This window comes from Tympanuchus pallidicinctus, unplaced genomic scaffold (assembly GCF_026119805.1).
Source record: "Tympanuchus pallidicinctus isolate F22 unplaced genomic scaffold, pur_lepc_1.0 scaffold29, whole genome shotgun sequence".
In the NCBI taxonomy this organism is placed as follows: Eukaryota; Metazoa; Chordata; class Aves; order Galliformes; family Phasianidae; genus Tympanuchus; species Tympanuchus pallidicinctus.
The window spans coordinates 4,873,639-4,895,341 of NW_026294746.1; the positions used below are offsets into that span (position 1 = coordinate 4,873,639).

The following is a 21,703-nucleotide window of genomic DNA, read 5'->3' on the forward strand; positions in this document are numbered from 1 at the left end:
GCGCGCCCGCCCGCCGTCACCATAGCGACGCTTCCGCTTCCGGTCATGTGACGTGGATCGCCATGGAGGAGGCGCAGAGGCGCGCCTTGCGGCGCGGCCGGGTGCGGCTGGTGGAGGGGCTGCGGCCCGAGGCGCTTTGGGGGCCGCTGCAGGCCCGAGGGGTTTTCACCAGCGCTATGGTGGAGGATATGCAGGTGGGCTGCGGGGCGCGGCCGGGGGTCCCGCGTCCTCGCGGTCCGGTGAAAGGGCCTCGTGTCCCCTCAGCTCGGTGACGGGGCTCGGGGTGTCCTTACGTGGGATCCTGGGCTCCATCAGCAGAGGGGTGGCCAGCAGCGACAGAGAGCTGATGGTTCCGCTCTGCTCTGTTCTTGTGAGGCCCCATCTGCAGCACTGCGTCCAGGTCTGGAGCCCCGAGTACAAGAAAGACAGGGAACTGTTGGGGAGGGTCCAGAGGAGCCACAAAGGTGATCAGGGGCTGGAGCAGCTCTCCTATGAAGACAGGCTGAGGGAGCTGGGCTTGTTCAGCCTGGAGAAAAGAAGGCTGCAGGGTGACCTCATTGCAGCCTTCAGTACCTAAAGGGAGCCTACAAATGGGAGGGGAGTCAACTCTTGGAAAGGGTAGATACAAAGGGGACAGGACAAGGGGAAATGGTTTGAAGTTGAGGGAGGGAACATTGAGGTTGGATGTCAGGGGGAAGTTCTTTCCTATGAGAGTGGTGAGTACTGGAACAGCTGCCCAGAGAGGCTGTGGATGCCCCCGTCCATCCCTGGAGGTGTTCAAGGCCAGGCAGGATGGGGCCCTGGGCAGCCTGGGCTGGTATGAAATGTGGAGGTTGGTGGCGTTGCATGTGGCAGGGGGTTGGAGATTAATGATCCTTGAGGTCCCTTCCAACCCTGGCCATTCTGTGATTCTCACATCCCTCCTGCCCAGTAGCAGGACTCGAAGTGTCCCCTCAACCCCCAGCCCTATGACAGGCCCTGGGAAGGACCCATGTTCCCACAATCTGATAACGAGCCCTGAGGGATCCAGCATCCTCTCAGCCCCACGGGTCCTCGTGTCCCTGTTGCCTGCTGACAGGTCCCTGTGAGTCCCTGCATCACTGCAGCCCAGTGACAAAGCCCTGGTGCCCTCTGTGTCCCTTCCATGCCCATGACATGGCCCACGGCACCCCTATCTCCTCCACTGGCCATCTGTATGGTGCCCTCTTGTTCTCCCCTTTGTTCCCCTTCCATGATACTGGTGGCAAGCTGATTTAGAAAGTGTCTTTTATCCCTGTGGTGTCAAGCTGGGGGTGTCCCCTGGTCCTCCCATCCCCTAGAACCAGGGGTTCCAGTACCCTCCTTTTGTTTCCTGTTGGCTGTGGCAAAGCTGAAGGGCTCAGGAAGCATCACCGAGCCTCGTCCTTGCCTTCCCTCCTCTGCAGAGTGCTGGCACCCGAAGGGAACAAGCACGACAGCTGGTCATAGACCTGGAGACCCGTGGGAAGCAGGCCTTCCCAATATTCCTCTCCATCCTGAGGGACACCGGGCACGATGACCTGGCTGACATGCTGGAGGAGGGGTGTGGAAGCCCCATCTCCCCACCTGTGGACCTGAGGCCTGTGCAGCTGGAGCTGCCTGGAGAAAGGCGTGACAAAAGTAAGTAGTGAGAAGGTGATTCTTTGCATGGTGAAGTGCAGGATGGGGTGTAGCAGCTGGATTCCTTCTTGGTGTAGAAAGTAGGCTGTGAAGTCCTGGTTTTATTATCCTCTGGCACAGGTTGTAGTGGCGACTGCATGAGTTTGTGGGAGAATGATGTGCTTTCTGGTAGCAGAAGTGTTGAAGCCCCAGCTGAGCTCTAGCAGCTTCCTTCTGCTTTTCACATGCAGCCTTTGTACTGCTGTGCTGAAAATGGGCTTCACTGTCTTTGCTACTCCTGTTCTGCCCTTTATCTGTTGATGCAGCTCATACAGCTGTCATGAGAAACCTCACTGAAGTCGGATCAGAGAAAAACAGAAATGGTTTTGTTCTGCCCTTGCAGTGGTGTAGCTGCAAGCTGTGGTCCTTAAGGGGAACCAGAGCAGTTGAATTCTAATGTGCAATGGGAAGGGGCAGAAGGAGAGAGATGACTTTGCCATGCCGTGACAGGTGTGAGCACTGCGGAACGCTTCTCCATCGCAGTCCAAGGTGAGAGTGAGCGATTTGGGATGTCTGCAGCAGCAGCCCATGGTAAGGATTGTCCTGGAGGTCCAGGCTCAAACTGCTGACACTCTTCCTCTTTGTGGTTTGAGAGATGAGAACCAAATGCTGCTTCTGGTGTGTGGTGGGGTGGGAAGGGGTGTCTGTCACCTCTGTGTGACAGATGACAGGAGAAAGTTGGTGTTAATTCTTTGAAGAACAGGTTGAACATCTCACTGTTGAGCGCTAAGAGCGAAATCCCGTTTCTCTGTTTTGTGTTGTAGGTTCAGCTGTTGACAGGGGTGACCACAGACTGGTTAGTATTGTAGATTTTTCTTCTTTTCCAGTGTATTTGTGGTTGTGTTGGGGTTGTTTGCTGCCAGTCATCTCAGAGATTCTGTTTGCAAGGAGCTTGTGCTTTAAGAATTGAAAAGGCCGAGCAAGGCTGAAGATATTTAAGTGTTCACCCTCACGATGCAAGGCACAGAATGTCCAAAAAAAGGTCTTAGCGTGGCTTAAACTTCTACCTGGACTAAAGAAATCCCTCAGAGCTCGTGAGCTGCTGCAGCATGTGAAAGCAGTTCTGTGACAGCCAGTCCTTGGTGCTGGGACGTGAGGAATCGTGCTGAGGCTGACAAGGCTGTAACCAGGACAATGTGCTCAGGGTGGGTCAATCATTAGCCAGCTCCTCCTTGGGATCACACGAACCGTGCTGCAAATAACGTGATGTGGAGCTAAATGTGGTGCTGACAGAGTTTCTAGCAAGACAGCTAGTGATTTCCTCAGGCACCAAGTCATTTGTAAAGCAGTGTTTTGACTTTGTAATCACTGTGTTGGGAAACAGAAGCAGAGAAAACAACAGTCAACATTTGTGGCAGCTTTAGGAGGCTGACGGTGAAGCAGGCACTGAGAAATGTGTGTGCTGCCTTCTGACAGCACAACTCACCCCCGAGGCAGGGCAGGGAGTTTGGCTGTGTTCACGTGGCTGGAGTTTGGAGGGGCCTCCCCAAATTAATGTGTTGGAGTTGATGCTGAATCTGACTACGCAGGAGATGGATCTGCCTGTTTTCTTGGCTGCTAGAGCACGCTCCCTGGGATCTCATGGTGAGGTTTGATGAATGTGCCTGAACAACCTGAAAACCTAACCTTGTGGCTAAAGTCGTGGCCATTTTCCTGTGAATTAGGCAATTTTTTTTTCCTCTGCTTGCACATTCGAATAATGTGAGCATGGAGAACAGACACTCTTATCCGTCCCTAGGCTTAGAGATGTGAAAGAACTGAGAAAGGAGCTGCTTTTAAGACTCCTCTTCCACTTTTACAGGTGTTCCACTGGACTAGCTGGCGAATGCTCTGAATTAGGGGGTGTTTAATTGTGACTGACAAGTTCTCTCGTGCATGCCAGGTGTACCAGCTGCGAGCAGACCCTTGTGGGCACTGCCTGATCTTCAACAACGTCAACTTCAGCACAGACTCCGACCTGTCAGCTCGGGCTGGCTCTGACATAGACTGTGAGAAGCTGGAGAAGCGTTTCAAGTCCTTGTGCTTCCACGTCCGGACCCTGAGGAACCTCAAAGCTCAGGTGAGGGTAGCAGAATGAAGACCTGGTTACTCTTCAGGCTCAGTTGTGATTCCTGCATGCGATGCATAGGGATGTGTGTGAGTATTACTTTGTGCCAATGGGTTTTGTGGTCTGTATGTGGAGGGTCTGTTATCACACTTTTACTGGACAGAAAGCAGCAGAGATGCAGCTGGGTCTGATAGGGCAGGGCTTGCCAGGGCAGGGCAGGGCTTGCCAGTCATCTGTGGCCAGTTTAAAGCATGATGTTTTTTATGTAGGAAATTGATCTGGAGCTGCGGAAGCTGGCACAGCTCGACCACAGCACCCTGGACTGCTGCCTTGTTGTCATCCTCTCCCACGGCTGCCAGGTGGGTTTGTGCTCCTCTGACATCTTGGGGAGTTCTGATCCTGGGTCTGGGTGAAGGCAGACACGAGGTTCCCTGCTGCAGTGCCTTTGCAGAGGTTGGTGGCATTTGGTCAGAAGTTATTAGCTTCTGAGTGTGGGATCTGTACATCAGAACCGAGTGGGGGGCAAAGAGCAGAAGGAGGTGGTGCTGACCTTCATACTGTAGTCCTCCAGTGCTTCCTGATCCTCTGGTTCTGCCTGGAGAGTCGTTAGTCATGATTAAGACTAATCATCACAAGGTGTAGACCTTGGAGTTAGAGGAGAAGAGATAAACTGTTCCTAAAAGGGTTGTGTGTTGTGTGCCCCTTGTCCTGGAGGATAAAGAATCCCATTGCTGGAGGAGGTGGAATAGGAGTTGGGTGGTATTGAAGGGTTGGATTTCTGGGTATTGTCTGCTGGAATCCCTTTGCCCTGCTGCAGTATGCATATTTGCACAGATATGAGGAAGTGAGATTTGTTCTCACTTTATTCTTATATGGAAACTTTCTGCTAGACAGTGATGGGGGAGGGAGAACACTTGGCCAGAGGCGGGTTCCCTCTGAGCTTGCCTTTCCTTCTGTGTTAACAGCTCTTGGATTTTCCTCTTCCAGACCAGCCATATTCAGTTTCCGGGAGGGATTTATGGAACAGATGGCAAAACCATTCCAATTGAAAAGATTGTGAACTATTTCAATGGGTCCCAGTGCCCAAGTTTGAGAGGAAAACCCAAACTCTTCTTCATCCAGGCGTGTGGAGGAGGTGAATCTTTGTGTTGGCAATAAGCTGTTAGGTGTGAGCAGGCTGGTGAGACACAGTTGGGCTTTGTCGTCGTCTTCCTTTCATGTCTGTTGCCCTTTTCCCCAGGTGTTTCCTAGCATTCCCAGCCATGTATGTCTACTGCTAAGATGGGTTGAATGTCAGGAGCATCTTGCAGGAGGGCAGCACTGGTGGTTTTGCCGTGCAGCGGGGTGGTTTCACTGTGCAGAGTGGGGGCTGTGAGATGGCAGGAGGGCAGTAGTGGCATCCCTTGCCCCACGTCCAGGCGCATTCCTCCTGTTCTCTGTGTTTAGCAACAAGGGTAGAACTGTAGAATGGCTTGGGTTGGAAGGAACATTGGGAGGTTGGTTGGAAGGACTTGGTTAGTGGGAAGCCTGATGGCTGTGACTGTAGCAGCACTGTCAGAGAGCAGAAAAGCGTGGTTTTGTTGGAGGATTTTTTCCCCTACAGTTGTTAACAGAGGATGTATGGCTGCAGAGCGTGTCAGATGTGAGCGAGAGCTGTTGTTGCTGCCATTTTTTGCAGAAGAAAAGGACCATGGATTTGAGGTGGGCTGTGAATCACCCCAAGATGAAACTCGCCGAGGTTGCGTGGAGTCGGATGCGATTCCTTTCCAGGCTCCATCGGGGAGTTTGGACGAGCCGGACGCCGTTGCCAGTTTGCCCACTCCTGGTGACATCTTGGTGTCCTACTCAACCTTTCCAGGTGAGCTGCTTTTCCTTGGGCAGCTGGTCTGGTATTAAGTGGGGGAGGTTGGTGGCCCTACGTGTGGCAGGGGGTTGGAGATTCATGATCCTTGAGGCCCCTTCCAACCCTGGGCATTCTGTGATTCTGTGAGATAAGTGCAAATGATTTGCAGAAGCAGTCGGTGCTGAGGGCGCTTGGCCAGTAGTCGAGACATCCTAATTCTGCCCCTGGCTTTTGGAGAAAGCCACCACCAAGCTGCTGTGCCTCAGCATGGTGTCCCCAATAGTCAGTGTTTGCTGCTGAAGTTAGGGGCAGCCACCTGTTGGAGGTGGTACGCAGGGAGATGAAGACACAGCAAGACTGACTGCAAGAGTGATTTTCTCCTTCGTCTGCAGGTTTTGTGTCCTGGAGGGACAAGGTGAGTGGCTCGTGGTATGTGGAAACCCTGGACAGTGTGCTGGAACATTATGCCCGTTCTGAAGACCTGCTAACCATGCTGCTCCGGGTAAATGTCTTTTTTCTTAGCCTTATTTGTGTAGTGTTACAGCAGTGAGGGCAATGATCAGAGGTGCCATGTGTCAGGGTAGGCAGGCAGGCTGTCAAGGGTGGTGATACTGAGCATGCAGTGCACCTTGTGTTCCCAGGTGTCAGACATCGTATCCACCAAGGGGAAGTACAAGCAGATCCCAGGCTGTTTCAACTTTCTACGTAAGAGATTCTTCTTCCTGTGCAAATGATGTGGGGTTGTCGAGGTCCCAGTCAACGTGAGGGACAGCTTCCCTGTGGCTGGATGAAAGCTGTCCCTGCTGTGACTTGAACCAGGTGCTCCTGGTGGCTGCTGTCTGGCTTTGGAGGGATCTCTGGTGAGAAACGCAATCTGTGAGTGCTGTGGTTGGGGTGATCACCCCCAAGATGAGGAGTGGCCCTGTCCCAACCTGTAGGGCCAATCTGTTGTAGGGAAGATGCCGTAGCAGGGGTGTTGGGCTTGATGCTCTCCAAAGGTACCTTGCAACCCCTGTGATTCTATGCCAGTGGTGGGAAGGGGGAAGGGCTGTGTGTTGGAATCCCCAGAGTGTGCCAGCCCAGTGATCGCACAGTGGAGTGAGGGCCTCCAGCTGTGCTGTGGCTGTGCTCTCCTTCCTGGTGCGACTGCAGTGGATTGGAGGAGTGAATGGAACCAATGGCTGGAGTCAATGGAAATACATGATTTTTGCAAGAAGGGATTTTTCTGTTTGAGCAAAACAAAAGCCAAAAGGAAAAAAACAAACACGAAAACTTTTGCTTTGTACTCTGTCTTCTGTTCTCTCTTGTGTCCTCGAGCGTTAGCTCTAGAAAGCTCAGTTGCGTTGTCGTCATGACCTTGATGCACACAGTCCCCAGTACCTAGGACTACAGATTACACCCCAAAACCATCTTTGGGCAATCCAACCAGAAAGTGTTTTAATGTTTAGTGGCTGTAGATGTGTCCCTGAGGGATGGGGGGAAGGAGAGGCGGATGGGTTGGGGTTGGACTTGGTGATCTTGGTGTAAAACTAGGCAGAACATCCCAGGTTTTACAATCTATAGAGTTATTGTGCACTTTGGCTGCCAGCTGTTTCCCCTTGGAAGGTGTTATTTGTGAGTTAGTCAGTAAACAATGTTTATGCAACTGCTGTTTTTCTAATAGTCAGAGTAGTAAATGTTTCTGTCAGTCTTGTCAACAGCACAAATTCCTTCACCCTAATTGCACCCCACATCGCTGGCACACTGTAAATTAAAGAATCTTTCCAATGCAGTAAAGATTAAAGAAATACAGAGTGCAGAGGGCTAGACTCAGCCCCCTGGGGGCTCCTCTCCCTCCACGTGCTCCCCTGACACCCCTCAAATAACCACAGGGACACACGAGGCCGGTTGTTTCCCTTTATTGCACATCACCATACGTGATCTGCTCTGCGCATCCTCAGTTCTCACCGATTTTCTGCCAAAGACAAAAGGATGAGACCGTGGTCAGGCCTTCACGTGGAGAAGGACGGAGAGAACCAAGAGCTCTGCTCTCACCTCGTTGATCCAGTCGATGTAGGCGGACACCCTTGTGAAGACTGTTGGTTTCTTGGCGACGTTGCAGCCCCAGGCGGAGCCGAAGCTGACGATGCCGTGCACCTCCCACACGTCGTTCCGCTGGCAGTTCAGAGGGCCACCCGAATCCCCCTACCCAGGCAGGGCGCCGTGTCACACTCATACACCCCACAGCTCCCCATCTCCATTCTTCCAACCTCACCGCAGCCATTGGGGATGGCCGGCAGCCCCCTCACTCACGTTGCATGCCCCGACCTGGCCGTCACCACCAGCACACAACATGGAAGTCGTCACCTGGCTGCCCCACCAGGTTCTCTGTGAGCACGTTGCGTAGTCCACCACGGGCAGCACGGCCTGCTGCAAGTCGTCTGCCAGCTGCCCGTTAGCTGCAATGACAGCCTCAAGTTGCACCCATAGTCCATTCTGACCCCATTCAGTTCCCTCTGTGGTCACCCCTCTTACTTCGGAGGGTTCCCCATCCAGTGACCACGCAGGGGTAGTCGTTCTCCAGCTCCAGCCCGCTGGGTGGCAGGCTGACAGCCTGGATGGTGTCACTCTCCTCCACGGGCTCTGACAACTTGATCAATGCAATGTCGTTGCTGCAATGACAAAACCCCATAAAACCCAGCCAACCAAACGCTGTAGGGAGTCACCAGCCAAACCTTGTAGAGGATCGCCAACCAAAGCCCAGAGAGGGCCATCAACCAAACTGAATAGAATGCCTCCAACCAAACCCTGTACAGCACCACCAAGCAAACCCTTTAGAGAGCGTCCAACCAAGCCCTGTAGAGTACCACCAACCAAACCCTGTAGAACACCACCAACCAAACCCCTCCGAGTGCCTCCAACCAAACCCTGTAGAACACCACCAACCAAACCCTGTAGAACACCACCAACCAAACCCCTTAGAGTGCCTCCAACCAGACCCTGTAGAACACCACCAACCAAACCCCTTAGAGTGCCTCCAACCAAACCCTGTAGAGAACCACCAACCAAACCACTTAGAGTGCCTCCAACCAAACCCTGTAGAGAACCACCAACCAAACCCTGTAGAGAACCACCAACCAAACCCCTTAGAGTGCCTCCAACCAAACCCTGTAGAACACCACCTTCCAAACCCCTTAGAGAGCTTCCAACCAAACCCTGTCAACCCCACAACAGCCCACTGCCAGATCCATCCTCACACCCAGCCTTGGGTTGGCACACCCCTCCCTCCCCCCTTTGCTGCCCTACGTGATGAGGAAGGCGTTCCACTTCTCGTGCACAATGAAGTCCTCCACCTCAGCCACCACCGCGCCGTCTTCTTCCTCTGACAGGCGGTGCTTTCCCAGCACCACGCGGTAGGTCAGGCTCTTGCTGCCGATGGCCATCAGCATGAGGGCAGACGTGGGGGTTGTGTCCCCCATGGATGCCCCCCTGCCCTACCTGTAACAGTGTGCAGCTGTCAGCACCCAGCTGGGAGAAATGAGGGTTCCTCCACAGGTGTGGCTCCAGCCACCACTGTATTTGTACTGCAGTGAGACCTGGACGGCGGCACGGAGTCACGACAGGTGGTGGCCACCCATCCCGGTGTCACCAACAGTGGGGATGGAGCCCAGGTGGCACACGGTCCCCCTTACCTGCCACGGCCAGCTGTGAGGAGCGGCTTCCTCACCGCCCACCACACGAGAGCCTAACACCGGTTGCACTGCCGGCTGCCCGCGTCCATAGGCTGTGTGACACCAAGCATGGGAACATCAGCATGGGCACGGCCACCAGCCCCACAGACACCCCCCTCCTCATGCCCTCACCCACCGTAGCCCAGCAGGACGGCGATACACACAGCCCCCAGCATGGTTGTAGGCTTCCAGTGTGGCAGAAGCAAGGAGCCCACCGTCTTATATATGTTTGCTGTGCCACCTCCAGCCGTTGGGAACGTGGCCTTCAGCCTGCTAACAGGTGGCCAAATCCCACAGCCTGTGTGCTCACCTTGTTCTAATTCTTATCGGGAGCCACCTGGGAATGGATACACTTGTCCCATGTGCAACCCCACAGATGTGGCCCTGACCGTAACCCCAGCCACGCGGGGACGTGGGGGTCCCACACTGACACCCAACCCTGGGCATGGATAAGCACAACACTTAGGAAATATAATATTTATTTGGGATTTAAAAAGAAAAAAAAGAAAGAGAACAACACGGCAAACAACACATCCATACGACAGAATGGAAGCAGCTGTTGAGACAACACCTTTGTGGGACATCACAGTCATCGGCACAACCACTGCTGCAGGGACAGCAGGTGAGACGCCGTCCCTTGGGGTGCTTAGAAGACAGACAGACAAAAAATAAAGCTTCTCTCCCCTCGGTGGCCTTTATGGACGTCTGGTTTTTCTTCTGCTTTTCACATGCAGCCTTTGTACTGCTGCGCTGAAAGCGGGCTTCACTGTCTTTGCTACTCCTGCTCTGCCCTTTATCTGTTGATGCAGCTCGTACAGCTGTCATGAGAAACCTCACTGAAGTCGGATCAGAGAAAAACAGATGGTTTTGTTCTGCCCTTGCAGTGGTGTAGCTGCAAGCTGTGGTCCTTAAGGGGAACCAGAGCAGTTGAATTCTAATGTGCAATTGGAAGGGGCAGAAGGAGAGAGATGACTTTGCCATGCCGTGACAGGTGTGAGCACTGCGGAACGCTTCTCCATCGCAGTCCAAGGTGAGAGTGAGCGATTTGGGATGTCTGCAGCAGCAGCCCATGGTAAGGATTGTCCTGGAGCCCTGAGGGAGATCTGGCAGCTTGTTGAGCTTGTTGGTCACTTCCTTGCTTGAGACACACAGTGCTGGGTGTCTGTGTGAATTGCAGAGCAGCTCAGATGTGTGCTGGGTGGGAGGTGACCCCAACTAAATGGTGAATGGTGCCCCAGGTGGGGGATGAGCATGTGCTTGAGGTCCAGGCTCAAACTGCTGACACTCTTCCTCTTTGTGGTTTGAGAGATGAGAGCCAAACGCTGCTTCTGTGTGTGGTGGGGTGGGAAGGGGTGTCTGTCACCCCTGTGTGACAGATGACAGGAGAAAGTTGGTGTTAATTCTTTGAAGAACAGGTTGAACATCTCACTGTTGAGCGCTAAGAGCGAAATCCCGTTTCTCTGTTTTGTGTTGTAGGTTCAGCTGTTGACAGGGGTGACCACAGACTGGTTAGTATTGTAGATTTTTCTTCTTTTCCAGTGTATTTGTGGTTGTGTTGGGGTTGTTTGCTGCCAGTCATCTCAGAGATTCTGTTTGCAAGGAGCTTGTGCTTTAAGAATTGAAAAGGCCGAGCAAGGCTGAAGATATTTAAGTGTTCACCCTCATGATGCAAGGCACAGAATGTCCAAAACAAGATCTTAGCGTGGCTTAAACTTCTACCTGGACTGAAGAAGTCCCTCAGAGCTCGTGAGCTGCTGCTGCATGTGAAAGCAGTGCTGTGACAGCAAAACCCTTCCAATTGAAAAGATTGTGAACTATTTCAATGGGTCCCAGTGCCCAAGTTTGAGAGGAAAACCCAAACTCTTCTTCATCCAGGCGTGTGGAGGAGGTGAATCTTTGTGTTGGCAATAAGCTGTTAGGTGTGAGCAGGCTGGTGAGACACAGTTGGGCTTTGTCGTCGTCTTCCTTTCATGTCTGTTGCCCTTTTCCCCAGGTGTTTCCTAGCATTCCCAGCCATGTATTTCTACTGCTAAGATGGGTTGAATGTCAGGAGCATCTTGCAGGAGGGCAGCACTGGTGGTTTTGTCGTGCAGCGGGGTGGTTTCACTGTGCAGAGTGGGGGCTGTGAGATGGCAGGAGGGCAGTAGTGGCATCCCTTGCCCCACGTCCAGGCGCATTCCTCCTGTTCTCTGTGTTTAGCAACAAGGGTAGAACTGTAGAATGGCTTGGGTTGGAAGGACCGTTGGGAGGTTGGTTGGAAGGGCTTGGTTAGTGGGAAGCCTGATGGCTGTGACTGTAGCAGCACTGTCAGAGAGCAGAAAAGCGTGGTTTTGTTGGAGGATTTTTTCCCCTGCAGTTGCTAATGGAGGATGTATGGCTGCAGAGCGTGTCAGATGTGAGCGAGAGCTGTTGTTGCTGCCATTTTTTGCAGAAGAAAAGGACCATGGATTTGAGGTGGGCTGTGAATCACCCCAAGATGAAACTCGCCGAGGTTGCGTGGAGTCGGATGCGATTCCTTTCCAGGCTCCATCGGGGAGTTTGGACGAGCCGGACGCCGTTGCCAGTTTGCCCACTCCTGGTGACATCTTGGTGTCCTACTCAACCTTTCCAGGTGAGCTGCTTTTCCTTGGGCAGCCTGGTCTGGTATTAAGTGGGGGAGGTTGGTGGCCCTACGTGTGGCAGGGGGTTGGAGATTCATGATGCTTGAGGTCCCTTCCAACCCTGGGCATTCTGTGATTCTGTGAGATAAGTGCAAATGATTTGCAGAAGCAGTCGGTGCTGAGGGCGCTTGGCCAGTAGTCGAGACATCCTAATTCTGCCCCTGGCTTTTGGAGAAAGCCACCACCAAGCTGCTGTGCCACAGCATAGTGTCCCCAATAGTCAGTGTTTGCTGCTGAAGTTAGGGGCAGCCACCTGTTGGAGGTGGTACGCAGGGAGATGAAGACACAGCAAGACTGACTGCAAGAGTGATTTTCTCCTTCGTCTGCAGGTTTTGTGTCCTGGAGGGACAAGGTGAGTGGCTCGTGGTATGTGGAAACCCTGGACAGTGTGCTGGAACATTATGCCTGTTCTGAAGACCTGCTAACCATGCTGCTCCGGGTAAATGTCTTTTTTCTTAGCCTTATTTGTGTAGTGTTACAGCAGTGAGGGCAATGATCAGAGGTGCCATGTGTCAGGGTAGGCAGGCAGGCTGTAAGGGGTGGTGATACTGAGCATGCAGTGCACCTTGTGTTCCCAGGTGTCAGACATCGTATCCACCAAGGGGAAGTACAAGCAGATCCCAGGCTGTTTCAACTTTCTACGTAAGAGATTCTTCTTCCTGTGCAAATGATGTGGGGTTGTCGAGGTCCCAGTCAACGTGAGGGACAGCTTCCCTGTGGCTGGATGAAAGCTGTCCCTGCTGTGACTTGAACCAGGTGCTCCTGGTGGCTGCTGTCTGGCTTTGGAGGGTTCTCTGGTGAGAAACGCAATCTGTGAGTGCTGTGGTTGGGGTGATCACCCCCAAGATGAGGAGTGGCCCTGTCCCAACCTGTAGGGCCAATCTGTTGTAGGGAAGATGCCGTAGCAGGGGTGTTGGGCTTGATGCTCTCCAAAGGTACCTTGCAACCCCTGTGATTCTATGCCAGTGGTGGGAAGGGGGAAGGGCTGTGTGTTGGAATCCCCAGAGTGTGCCAGCCCAGTGATCGCACAGTGGAGTGAGGGCCTCCAGCTGTGCTGTGGCTGTGCTCTCCTTCCTGGTGCGACTGCAGTGGATTGGAGGAGTGAATGGAACCAATGGCTGGAGTCAATGGAAATACATGATTTTTGCAAGAAGGGATTTTTCTGTTTGAGCAAAACAAAAGCCAAAAGGAAAAAAACAAACACAGAAACTTTTGCTTTGTACTCTGTCTTCTGTTCTCTCTTGTGTCCTCGAGCGTTAGCTCTAGAAAGCTCAGTTGCGTTGTCGTCATGACCTTGATGCACACAGTCCCCAGTACCTAGGACTACAGATTACACCCCAAAACCATCTTTGGGCAATCCAACCAGAAAGTGTTTTAATGTTTAGTGGCTGTAGATGTGTCCCTGAGGGATGGGGGGAAGGAGAGGCGGATGGGTTGGGGTTGGACTTGGTGATCTTGGTGTAAAACTAGGCAGAACATCCCAGGTTTTACAATCTATAGAGTTATTGTGCACTTTGGCTGCCAGCTGTTTCCCCTTGGAAGGTGTTATTTGTGAGTTAGTCAGTAAACAATGTTTATGCAAGTGCTGTTTTTCTAATAGTCAGAGTAGTAAATGTTTCTGTCAGTCTTGTCAGTAGCACAAATGCCTGTCCTTCACCCTAATTGCACCCCACATCGCTGGCACACTGTAAATTAAAGAATCTTTCCAATGCAGTAAAGATTAAAGAAATACAGAGTGCAGAGGGCTAGACTCAGCCCCCTGGGGGCTCCTCTCCCTCCACGTGCTCCCCTGACACCCCTCAAATCCTCAAATAACCACAGGGACACACGAGGCCGGTTGTTTCCCTTTATTGCACACCACCATACGTGATCTGCTCTGCGCATCCTCAGTTCTCACCGATTTTCTGCCAAAGACAAAAGGATGAGACCGTGGTCAGGCCTTCACGTGGAGAAGGACGGAGAGAACCAAGAGCTCTGCTCTCACCTCGTTGATCCAGTCGATGTAGGCGGACACCCTTGTGAAGACTGTTGGTTTCTTGGTGTAGGCGCAGCCCAAGGTGGAGCGGAAGCTGGTGATGCCATGCACCTCCCACACGTCGTTCCGCTGGCAGTTCAGAGGGCCACCCGAATCCCCCTACCCAGGCAGGGCGCCGTGTCACACTCATACACCCCACAGCTCCCCATCTCCATTCTTCCAACCTCACCGCAGCCATTGGGGATGGCCGGCAGCCCCCTCACTCACGTTGCATGCCCCGACCTGGCCGTCACCACCAGCACACAACATGGAAGTCGTCACCAGGCTCCCCCACCAGTCTCTCTGTGAGCACGTTGCATAGTCCACCACGGGCAGCACGGCCTGCTGCAAGACCTCCGCCAGCGGCCCATTAGCTGCAATGACAGCCTCAAGTTGCACCCATGTCCAATGCTGACCCCATTCAGTTCCCTCTGTGGTCAACCTTCTTACTCCAGAGGGTTCCCCATCCAGTGACCACGCAGGGGTAGCCGTTCTCCAGCTCCAGCCCGCTGGGTGGCAGGCAGGCAGCCTGGATGGTGTCACTCTCCTGCACGGGCTCTGACAACTTGATCAATGCAATGTCGTTGCTGCAATGACAAAACCCCCAAAACAAAGCCAACCAAACCCTTTAGAGAGCCACCAACCAAGCCTTGTAGAGTATCGCCAACCAAACCCCATAGAGAACCATCAACCAAACTGAATAGAATGCCTCCAACCAAACCCTCTAGAATGTCACTTAACAGATCCTGTAGAACACCACCAACCAAACCCCTTCGAGTGCCTCCAACCAAACCCTGTAGAGCACCACCAACCAAACCCCTTCGAGTGCCTCCAACCAAACCCTGTAGAACACCACCAACCAAACCCCTTAGAGTGCCTCCAACCAGACCCTGCCAACCCCACAACAGCCCACTGCCAGATCCATCCTCACACCCAGCCTTGGGTTGGCACACCCCACTCTCCCCCCTTTGCTGCCCTACGTGATGCTGGTGGAGTTATAATCCTCGTGCCGAATGAAGTCCTCCACCTCAGCCACCACCTCGCCGTCTTCTTCCTTTGTCAGGTTGTGCTTTCCCAGCACCACGCGGTACGTCCGGCTCGAGCTGCCGATGGCCATCAGCATGAGGGCAGACGTGGGGGTTGTATCCCCCATGGATGCCCCCCTGCCCTACCTGTAACAGTGTGCAGCTGTCAGCACCCAGCTGGGAAAAATGAGGGTTCCTCCACAGGTGTGGCTCCAGCCACCATAGTATTTGTACTGCAGTGAGACCTGGACGGCGGCACGGAGTCACGACAGGTGGTGGCCACCCATCCCGGTGTCACCAACAGTGGGGATGGAGCCCAGGTGGCACACGGTCCCCCTTACCTGCCACGGCCAGCTGTGAGGAACGGCTTCCTCACCGCCCTCCACGCGAGAGCCTAACACCGGTTGCACTGCCGGCTGCCCGCATCCGTAGGCTGTGTGACACCAAGCATGGAAACATCAGCATGGGCACGGCCACCAGCCCCACGGACACCCCCCTCCTCATGCCCTCACCCACCGTAGCCCAGCAGGACGGCGATACACACAGCCCCCAGCATGGTTGTAGGCTTCCAGTGTGGCAGAAGCAAGGAGCCCACCGTCTTGTATATGTTTGCTGTGCCACCTCCAGCCGTTGGGAACGTGGCCTTCAGCTTGCTAACAGGTGGCCAAATGCCACAGCCTGTGTGCCCACCTTGTTCTAATTCTTATCAGGACCCACCTGGGAATGGATACACTTGTCCCATGTGCAACCCCACAGATGTGGCTCTGACCGTAACCCCAGCCACGCGGGGACGTGGGGGTCCCACACTGACACCCAACCCTGGGCATGGATAAGCACAACACTTAGGAAATATAATATTTATTTGGGATTTAAATAGAAAAAAAAGAAAGAGAACAACACGGCAAACAACACATCCATACGACAGAAAGGAAGCAGCTGTTGAGACAACACCTTTGTGGGACATCACAGTCATCGGCACAACCACTGCTGCAGGGACAGCAGGTGAGACGCCGTCCCTTGGGGTGCTTAGAAGACAGACAGACAAAAAATAAAGCTTCTCTCCCCTCGGTGGCCTTTATGGGCGTCTGGTTTTTCTTCTGCTTTTCACATGCAGCCTTTGTACTGCTGCGCTGAAAGCGGGCTTCACTGTCTTTGCTACTCCTGCTCTGCCCTTTATCTGTTGATGCAGCTCGTACAGCTGTCATGAGAAACCTCACTGAAGTCGGATCAGAAAAAAACAGAGGTGGTTTTGCTCTGCCCTTGCAGTGGTGTAGCTGCAAGCTGTGGTCCTTAAGAGGAACCAGAGCAGTTGAATTCTAATGTGCAATTGGAAGGGGCAGAAGGAGAGAGATGACTTTGCCATGCCGTGAGAGGTGTGAGCACTGCGGAACGCTTCTCCATCGCAGTCCAAGGTGAGAGTGAGCGATTTGGGATGTCTGCAGCAGCAGCCCATGGTAAGGATTGTCCTGGAGCCCTGAGGGAGATCTGGCAGCTTGTTGAGCTTGTTGGTCACTTCCTTGCTTGAGACACACCGTGCTGGGTGTCTGTGTGAATTGCAGAGCAGCTCAGATGTGTGCTGGGTGGGAGGTGACCCCAACTAAATGGTGAATGGTGCCCCAGGTGGGGGATGAGCATGTGCTTGAGGTCCAGGCTGAAACTGCTGACACTCTTCCTCTTTGTGGTTTGAGAGATGAGAGCCAAACGCTGCTTCTGTGTGTGGTGGGGTGGGAAGGGGTGTCTGTCACCCCTGTGTGACAGATGACAGGAGAAAGTTGGTGTTAATTCTTTGAAGAACAGGTTGAACATCTCACTGTTGAGCGCTAAGAGCGAAATCCCGTTTCTCTGTTTTGTGTTGTAGGTTCAGCTGTTGACAGGGGTGACCACAGGCTGGTTAGTATTCTAGATTTTTCTTCTTTTCCAGTGTATTTGTGGTTGTGTTGGGGTTGTTTGCTGCCAGTCATCTCAGAGATTCTGTTTGCAAGGAGCTTGTGCTTTAAGAATTGAAAAGGCCGAGCAAGGCTGAAGATATTTAAGTGTTCACCCTCACAATGCAAGGCACAGAATGTCCAAAACAAGATCTTAGCGTGGCTTAAATTTCTACCTGGACTAAATAAGTCCCTCAGAGCTCGTGAGCTGCTGCTGCATGTGAAAGCAGTGCTGTGACAGCAAAACCCTTCCAATTGAAAAGATTGTGAACTATTTCAATGGGTCCCAGTGCCCAAGTTTGAGAGGAAAACCCAAACTCTTCTTCATCCAGGCGTGTGGAGGAGGTGAATCTTTGTGTTGGCAATAAGCTGTTAGGTGTGAGCAGGCTGGTGAGACACAGTTGGGCTTTGTCGTCGTCTTCCTTTCATGTCTGTTGCCCTTTTCCCCAGGTGTTTCCTAGCATTCCCAGCCATGTATTTCTACTGCTAAGATGGGTTGAATGTCAGGAGCATCTTGCAGGAGGGCAGCACTGGTGGTTTTGTCGTGCAGCGGGGTGGTTTCACTGTGCAGAGTGGGGGCTGTGAGATGGCAGGAGGGCAGTAGTGGCATCCCTTGCCCCACGTCCAGGCGCATTCCTCCTGTTCTCTGTGTTTAGCAACAGGGGTAGAACTGTAGAATGGCTTGGGTTGGAAGGACTGTTGGGAGGTTGGTTGGAAGGGCTTGGTTAGTGGGAAGCCTGATGGCTGTGACTGTAGCAGCACTGTCAGAGAGCAGAAAAGCGTGGTTTTGTTGGAGGATTTTTTCCCCTGCAGTTGCTAATGGAGGATGTATGGCTGCAGAGCGTGTCAGATGTGAGCGAGAGCTGTTGTTGCTGCCATTTTTTGCAGAAGAAAAGGACCATGGATTTGAGGTGGGCTGTGAATCACCCCAAGATGAAACTCGCCGAGGTTGCGTGGAGTCGGATGCGATTCCTTTCCAGGCTCCATCGGGGAGTTTGGACGAGCCGGACGCCGTTGCCAGTTTGCCCACTCCTGGTGACATCTTGGTGTCCTACTCAACCTTTCCAGGTGAGCTGCTTTTCCTGGGCAGCCTGGTCTGGTATTAAGTGGGGGAGGTTGGTGGCCCTACGTGTGGCAGGGGGTTGGAGATTCATGATGCTTGAGGTCCCTTCCAACCCTGGGCATTCTGTGATTCTGTGAGATAAGTGCAAATGATTTGCAGAAGCAGTCGGTGCTGAGGGCGCTTGGCCAGTAGTCGAGACATCCTAATTCTGCCCCTGGCTTTTGGAGAAAGCCACCACCAAGCTGCTGTGCCACAGCATAGTGTCCCCAATAGTCAGTGTTTGCTGCTGAAGTTAGGGGCAGCCACCTGTTGGAGGTGGTACGCAGGGAGATGAAGACACAGCAAGACTGACTGCAAGAGTGATTTTCTCCTTCCTCTGCAGGTTTTGTGTCCTGGAGGGACAAGGTGAGTGGGTCGTGGTATGTGGAAACCCTGGACAGTGTGCTGGAACATTATGCCTGTTCTGAAGACCTGCTAACCATGCTGCTCCGGGTAAATGTCTTTTTTCTTAGCCTTATTTGTGTAGTGTTACAGCAGTGAGGGCAATGATCAGAGGTGCCATGTGTCAGGGTAGGCAGGCAGGCTGTAAGGGGTGGTGATACTGAGCATGCAGTGCGCCTTGTGTTCCCAGGTGTCAGACATCGTATCCAGCAAGGGGAAGTACAAGCAGATCCCAGGCTGTTTCAACTTTCTACGTAAGAGATTCTTCTTCCTGTGCAAATGATGTGGGGTTGTCGAGGTCCCAGTCAACGTGAGGGACAGCTTCCCTGTGGCTGGATGAAAGCTGTCCCTGCTGTGACTTGAACCAGGTGCTCCTGGTGGCTGCTGTCTGGCTTTGGAGGGTTCTCTGGTGAGAAACGCCATCTGTGAGTGCTGTGGTTGGGGTGATCACCCCCAAGATGAGGAGTGGCCCTGTCCCAACCTGTAGGGCCAATCTGTTGTAGGGAAGATGCCGTAGCAGGGGTGTTGGGCTTGATGCTCTCCAAAGGTACCTTGCAACCCCTGTGATTCTATGCCAGTGGTGGGAAGGGGGAAGGGCTGTGTGTTGGAATCCCCAGAGTGTGCCAGCCCAGTGATCGCACAGTGGAGTGAGGGCCTCCAGCTGTGCTGTGGCTGTGCTCTCCTTCCTGGTGAGACTGCAGTGGATTGGAGGAGTGAATGGAACCAATGGCTGGAGTCAATGGAAATACATGATTTTTGCAAGAAGGGATTTTTCTGTTTGAGCAAAACAAAAGCCAAAAGGAAAAAAACAAACACGAAAACTTTTGCTTTGTACTCTTCTGTTCTCTCTTGTGTCCTCGAGCGTTAGCTCTAGAAAGCTCAGTTGCGTTGTCGTCATGACCTTGATGCACACAGTCCGCAGTACCTAGGACTACAGATTACACCCCAAAACCATCTTTGGGCAATCCAACCAGAAAGTGTTTTAATGTTTAGTGGCTGTAGATGTGTCCCTGAGGGATGGGGGGAAGGAGAGGCGGATGGGTTGGGGTTGGACTTGGTGATCTTGGTGTAAAACTAGGCAGAACATCCCAGGTTTTACAATCTATAGAGTTATTGTGCACTTTGGCTGCCAGCTGTTTCCCCTTGGAATGTGTTATTTGTGAGTTAGTCAGTAAACAATGTTTATGCAAGTGCTGTTTTTCTAATAGTCAGAGCAGTAAATGTTTCTGTCAGTCTTGTCAGTAGCACAAATTCCTTCACCCTAATTGCACCCCACATCGCTGGCACACTGTAAATTAAAGAATCTTTCCAATGCAGTAAAGATTAAAGAAATACAGAGTGCAGAGGGCTAGACTCAGCCCCCTGGGGGCTCCTCTCCCTCCACGTGCTCTCCTGACACCCCTCAAATCCTCAAATAACCACAGGGACACACGAGGCCGGTTGTTTCCCTTTATTGCACATCACCATACGTGATCTGCTCTGCGCATCCTGAATTCTCACCGATTTTCTGCCAAAGACAAAAGGATGAGACCGTGGTCAGGCCTTCACGTGGAGAAGGACGGAGAGAACCAAGAGCTCTGCTCTCACCTCGTTGATCCAGTCGATGTAGGCGGACACCCTTGTGAAGACTGTTGGTTTCTTGGCGGCGTTGCAGCCCCAGGCGGAGCCGAAGCTGACGATGCCGTGCACCTCCCACACGTCGTTCCGCTGGCAGTTCAGAGGGCCACCCGAATCCCCCTACCCAGGCAGGGCGCCGTGTCACATTCATACACCCCACAGCTCCCCATCTCCATTCTTCCAACCTCACCGCAGCCATTGGGGATGGCCGGCAGCCCCCTCACTCACGTTGCATGCCCCGACCTGGCCGTCACCACCAGCACACAACATGGAAGTCGTCACCAGGCTCCCCCACCAGGTTCTCTGTGAGCACGTTGCATAGTCCACCACGGGCAGCACGGCCTGCTGCAAGACCTCCGCCAGCGGCCCATTAGCTGCAATGACAGCCTCAAGTTGCACCCATGTCCAATGCTGACCCCATTCAGTTCCCTCTGTGGTCAACCTTCTTACTCCAGAGGGTTCCCCATCCAGTGACCACGCAGGGGTAGCCGTTCTCCAGCTCCAGCCCGCTGGGTGGCAGGCTGACAGCCTGGATGGTGTCACTCTCCTGCACGGGCTCTGACAACTTGATCAATGCAATGTCGTTGCTGCAATGACAAAACCCCAAAAACAAAGCCAACCAAACCTTTAGAGTGCCACCAACCAAGCCTTGTAGAGGATCGCCAACCAAACCCCATAGAGGACCATCAACCAAACTGAATAGAATGCCTCCAACCAGACCCTCTAGAATGTCACTTGACAGATTCTGTAGAACACCACCAACCAAACCCCTTAGAGAGCCTCCAACCAGACCCTGCCAACCCCACAACAGCCCACTGCCAGACCCATCCTCACACCCAGCCTTGGGTTGGCACACCTCTCCCTCCCCCCTTTGCTGCCCTACGTGATGCTGATGGGGTCATAATCCTCGTGCACAATGAAGTCCTCCACCTCAGCCACCACCGCGCCGTCTTCTTCCTCTGACAGGTTGTGCTTTCCCAGCACCACGCGGTACGTCAGGCTAGAGCTGCCGATGGCCATCAGCATGAGGGCAGACGTGGGGGTTGTATCCCCCATGGATGCCCCCCTGCCCTACCTGTAACAGTGTGCAGCTGTCAGCACCCAGCAGGGAGAAATGAGGATTCCTCCACAGGTGTGGCTCCAGCCACCATAGTATTTGTACTGCAGTGAGACCTGGACGGCGGCACGGAGTCACGACAGGTGGTGGCCACCCATCCCGGTGTCACCAACAGTGGGGATGGAGCCCAGGTGGCACACGGTCCCCCTTACCTGCCACGGCCAGCTGTGAGGAGCAGCTTCCTCACCGCCCACCACACGAGAGCCTAACACCGGTTGCACTGCCGGCTGCCCGCGTCCGTAGGCTGTGTGACACCAAGCATGGGGACATCAGCATGGGCACGGCCACCAGCCCCACAGACACCCCCCTCCTCATGCCCTCACCCACCGTAGCCCAGCAGGACGGCGATACACACAGCCCCCAGCATGGTTGTAGGCTTCCAGTGTGGCAGAAGCAAGGAGCCCACCGTTTTATATATGTTTGCTGAGCCACCTCCAGCCGTTGGGAACGTGGCCTTCAGCCTGCTAACAGGTGGCCAAATGCCACAGCCTGTGTGCCCACCTTGTTCTAATTCTTATCAGGACCCACCTGGGAATGGATACACTTGTCCCATGTGCAACTCCA

General features: G+C 53.3%; 2 protein-coding genes across 14 annotated transcripts; one reads left to right on the forward strand and one right to left on the reverse strand.

Annotated features, from left to right (window-relative positions):
* The first annotated feature begins 47 nt into the window (after nt 1-47).
* CASP9 (caspase 9) lies at nt 48-19,239 on the forward strand. Of its 4 annotated transcripts, none has more exons than XR_008208795.1 (11): nt 48-194; nt 1,425-1,638; nt 2,128-2,208; nt 2,442-2,473; nt 3,560-3,736; nt 3,994-4,083; nt 4,712-4,859; nt 5,403-5,582; nt 5,960-6,069; nt 6,209-6,443; nt 18,909-19,239. XR_008208795.1 is itself a non-coding variant. In XM_052692050.1 (10 exons), the coding sequence occupies exons 1-10, from the start codon at nt 63-65 to the stop codon at nt 12,606-12,608; spliced, it is 1,257 nt and encodes a 418-aa protein (XP_052548010.1). In that variant the 5' UTR covers nt 48-62; the 3' UTR covers nt 12,609-13,159. The 4 variants fall into 4 exon arrangements, 2 of the variants coding, with proteins under 2 accessions (XP_052548010.1, XP_052548009.1); XR_008208794.1 differs by lacking the exon at nt 18,909-19,239 and adding an exon at nt 12,829-13,159; XM_052692050.1 differs by lacking the exons at nt 5,403-5,582; nt 5,960-6,069; nt 6,209-6,443; nt 18,909-19,239 and adding exons at nt 11,709-11,888; nt 12,267-12,376; nt 12,516-13,159.
* Nucleotides 7,450-21,680, reverse strand: CTRC (chymotrypsin C). 10 transcript variants are annotated; one of them, XM_052692061.1, is made up of 9 exons: nt 21,572-21,680; nt 15,493-15,597; nt 9,239-9,330; nt 9,045-9,142; nt 8,853-8,975; nt 8,082-8,218; nt 7,860-8,005; nt 7,602-7,751; nt 7,450-7,521 (listed from the first exon to the last, which is right to left on the reverse strand). In XM_052692061.1, exons 2-9 carry the CDS (start codon nt 15,530-15,532, stop codon nt 7,504-7,506), a joined length of 804 nt encoding a protein of 267 aa, XP_052548021.1. In that variant the 5' UTR covers nt 15,533-15,597; nt 21,572-21,680; the 3' UTR covers nt 7,450-7,503. The 10 variants fall into 10 exon arrangements, with proteins under 10 accessions (XP_052548021.1, XP_052548022.1, XP_052548018.1 ...); XM_052692062.1 differs by lacking the exon at nt 15,493-15,597 and adding an exon at nt 9,414-9,518 and having other exon boundaries at nt 21,572-21,677; XM_052692058.1 differs by lacking the exons at nt 7,602-7,751; nt 7,860-8,005; nt 8,082-8,218; ... (3 more) ...; nt 15,493-15,597; nt 21,572-21,680 and adding exons at nt 13,904-14,071; nt 14,180-14,325; nt 14,402-14,538; ... (2 more) ...; nt 21,292-21,383; nt 21,467-21,559 and having other exon boundaries at nt 7,450-7,589.
* Between the last annotated feature and the right edge of the window lie 23 nt (nt 21,681-21,703).

Excerpts from the sequence above, each read along its gene's own strand:
- CASP9 (XM_052692050.1), top strand. The coding sequence starts at position 63 with ATGGAGGAGGCGCAGAGGCGCGCCTTGCGGCGCGGCCGGGTGCGGCTG. Across the intron at positions 2,474-3,559 it reads ACAGGGGTGACCACAGACTG|GTGTACCAGCTGCGAGCAGA; the intron begins GTTAGTATTGTA and ends CGTGCATGCCAG. Across the intron at positions 11,889-12,266 it reads GTCCTACTCAACCTTTCCAG|GTTTTGTGTCCTGGAGGGAC; the intron begins GTGAGCTGCTTT and ends CTTCGTCTGCAG.
- CTRC (XM_052692058.1), bottom strand. The coding sequence starts at position 21,506 with ATGCTGGGGGCTGTGTGTATCGCCGTCCTGCTGGGCTACG. Across the intron at positions 21,196-21,291 it reads CTCACAGCTGGCCGTGGCAG|GTCTCACTGCAGTACAAATA; the intron begins GTAAGGGGGACC and ends GCCGCCGTCCAG. Across the intron at positions 14,326-14,401 it reads TGGATGGGGAACCCTCTGGA|CTAATGGGCCGCTGGCGGAG; the intron begins GTAAGAAGGTTG and ends CTGTCATTGCAG.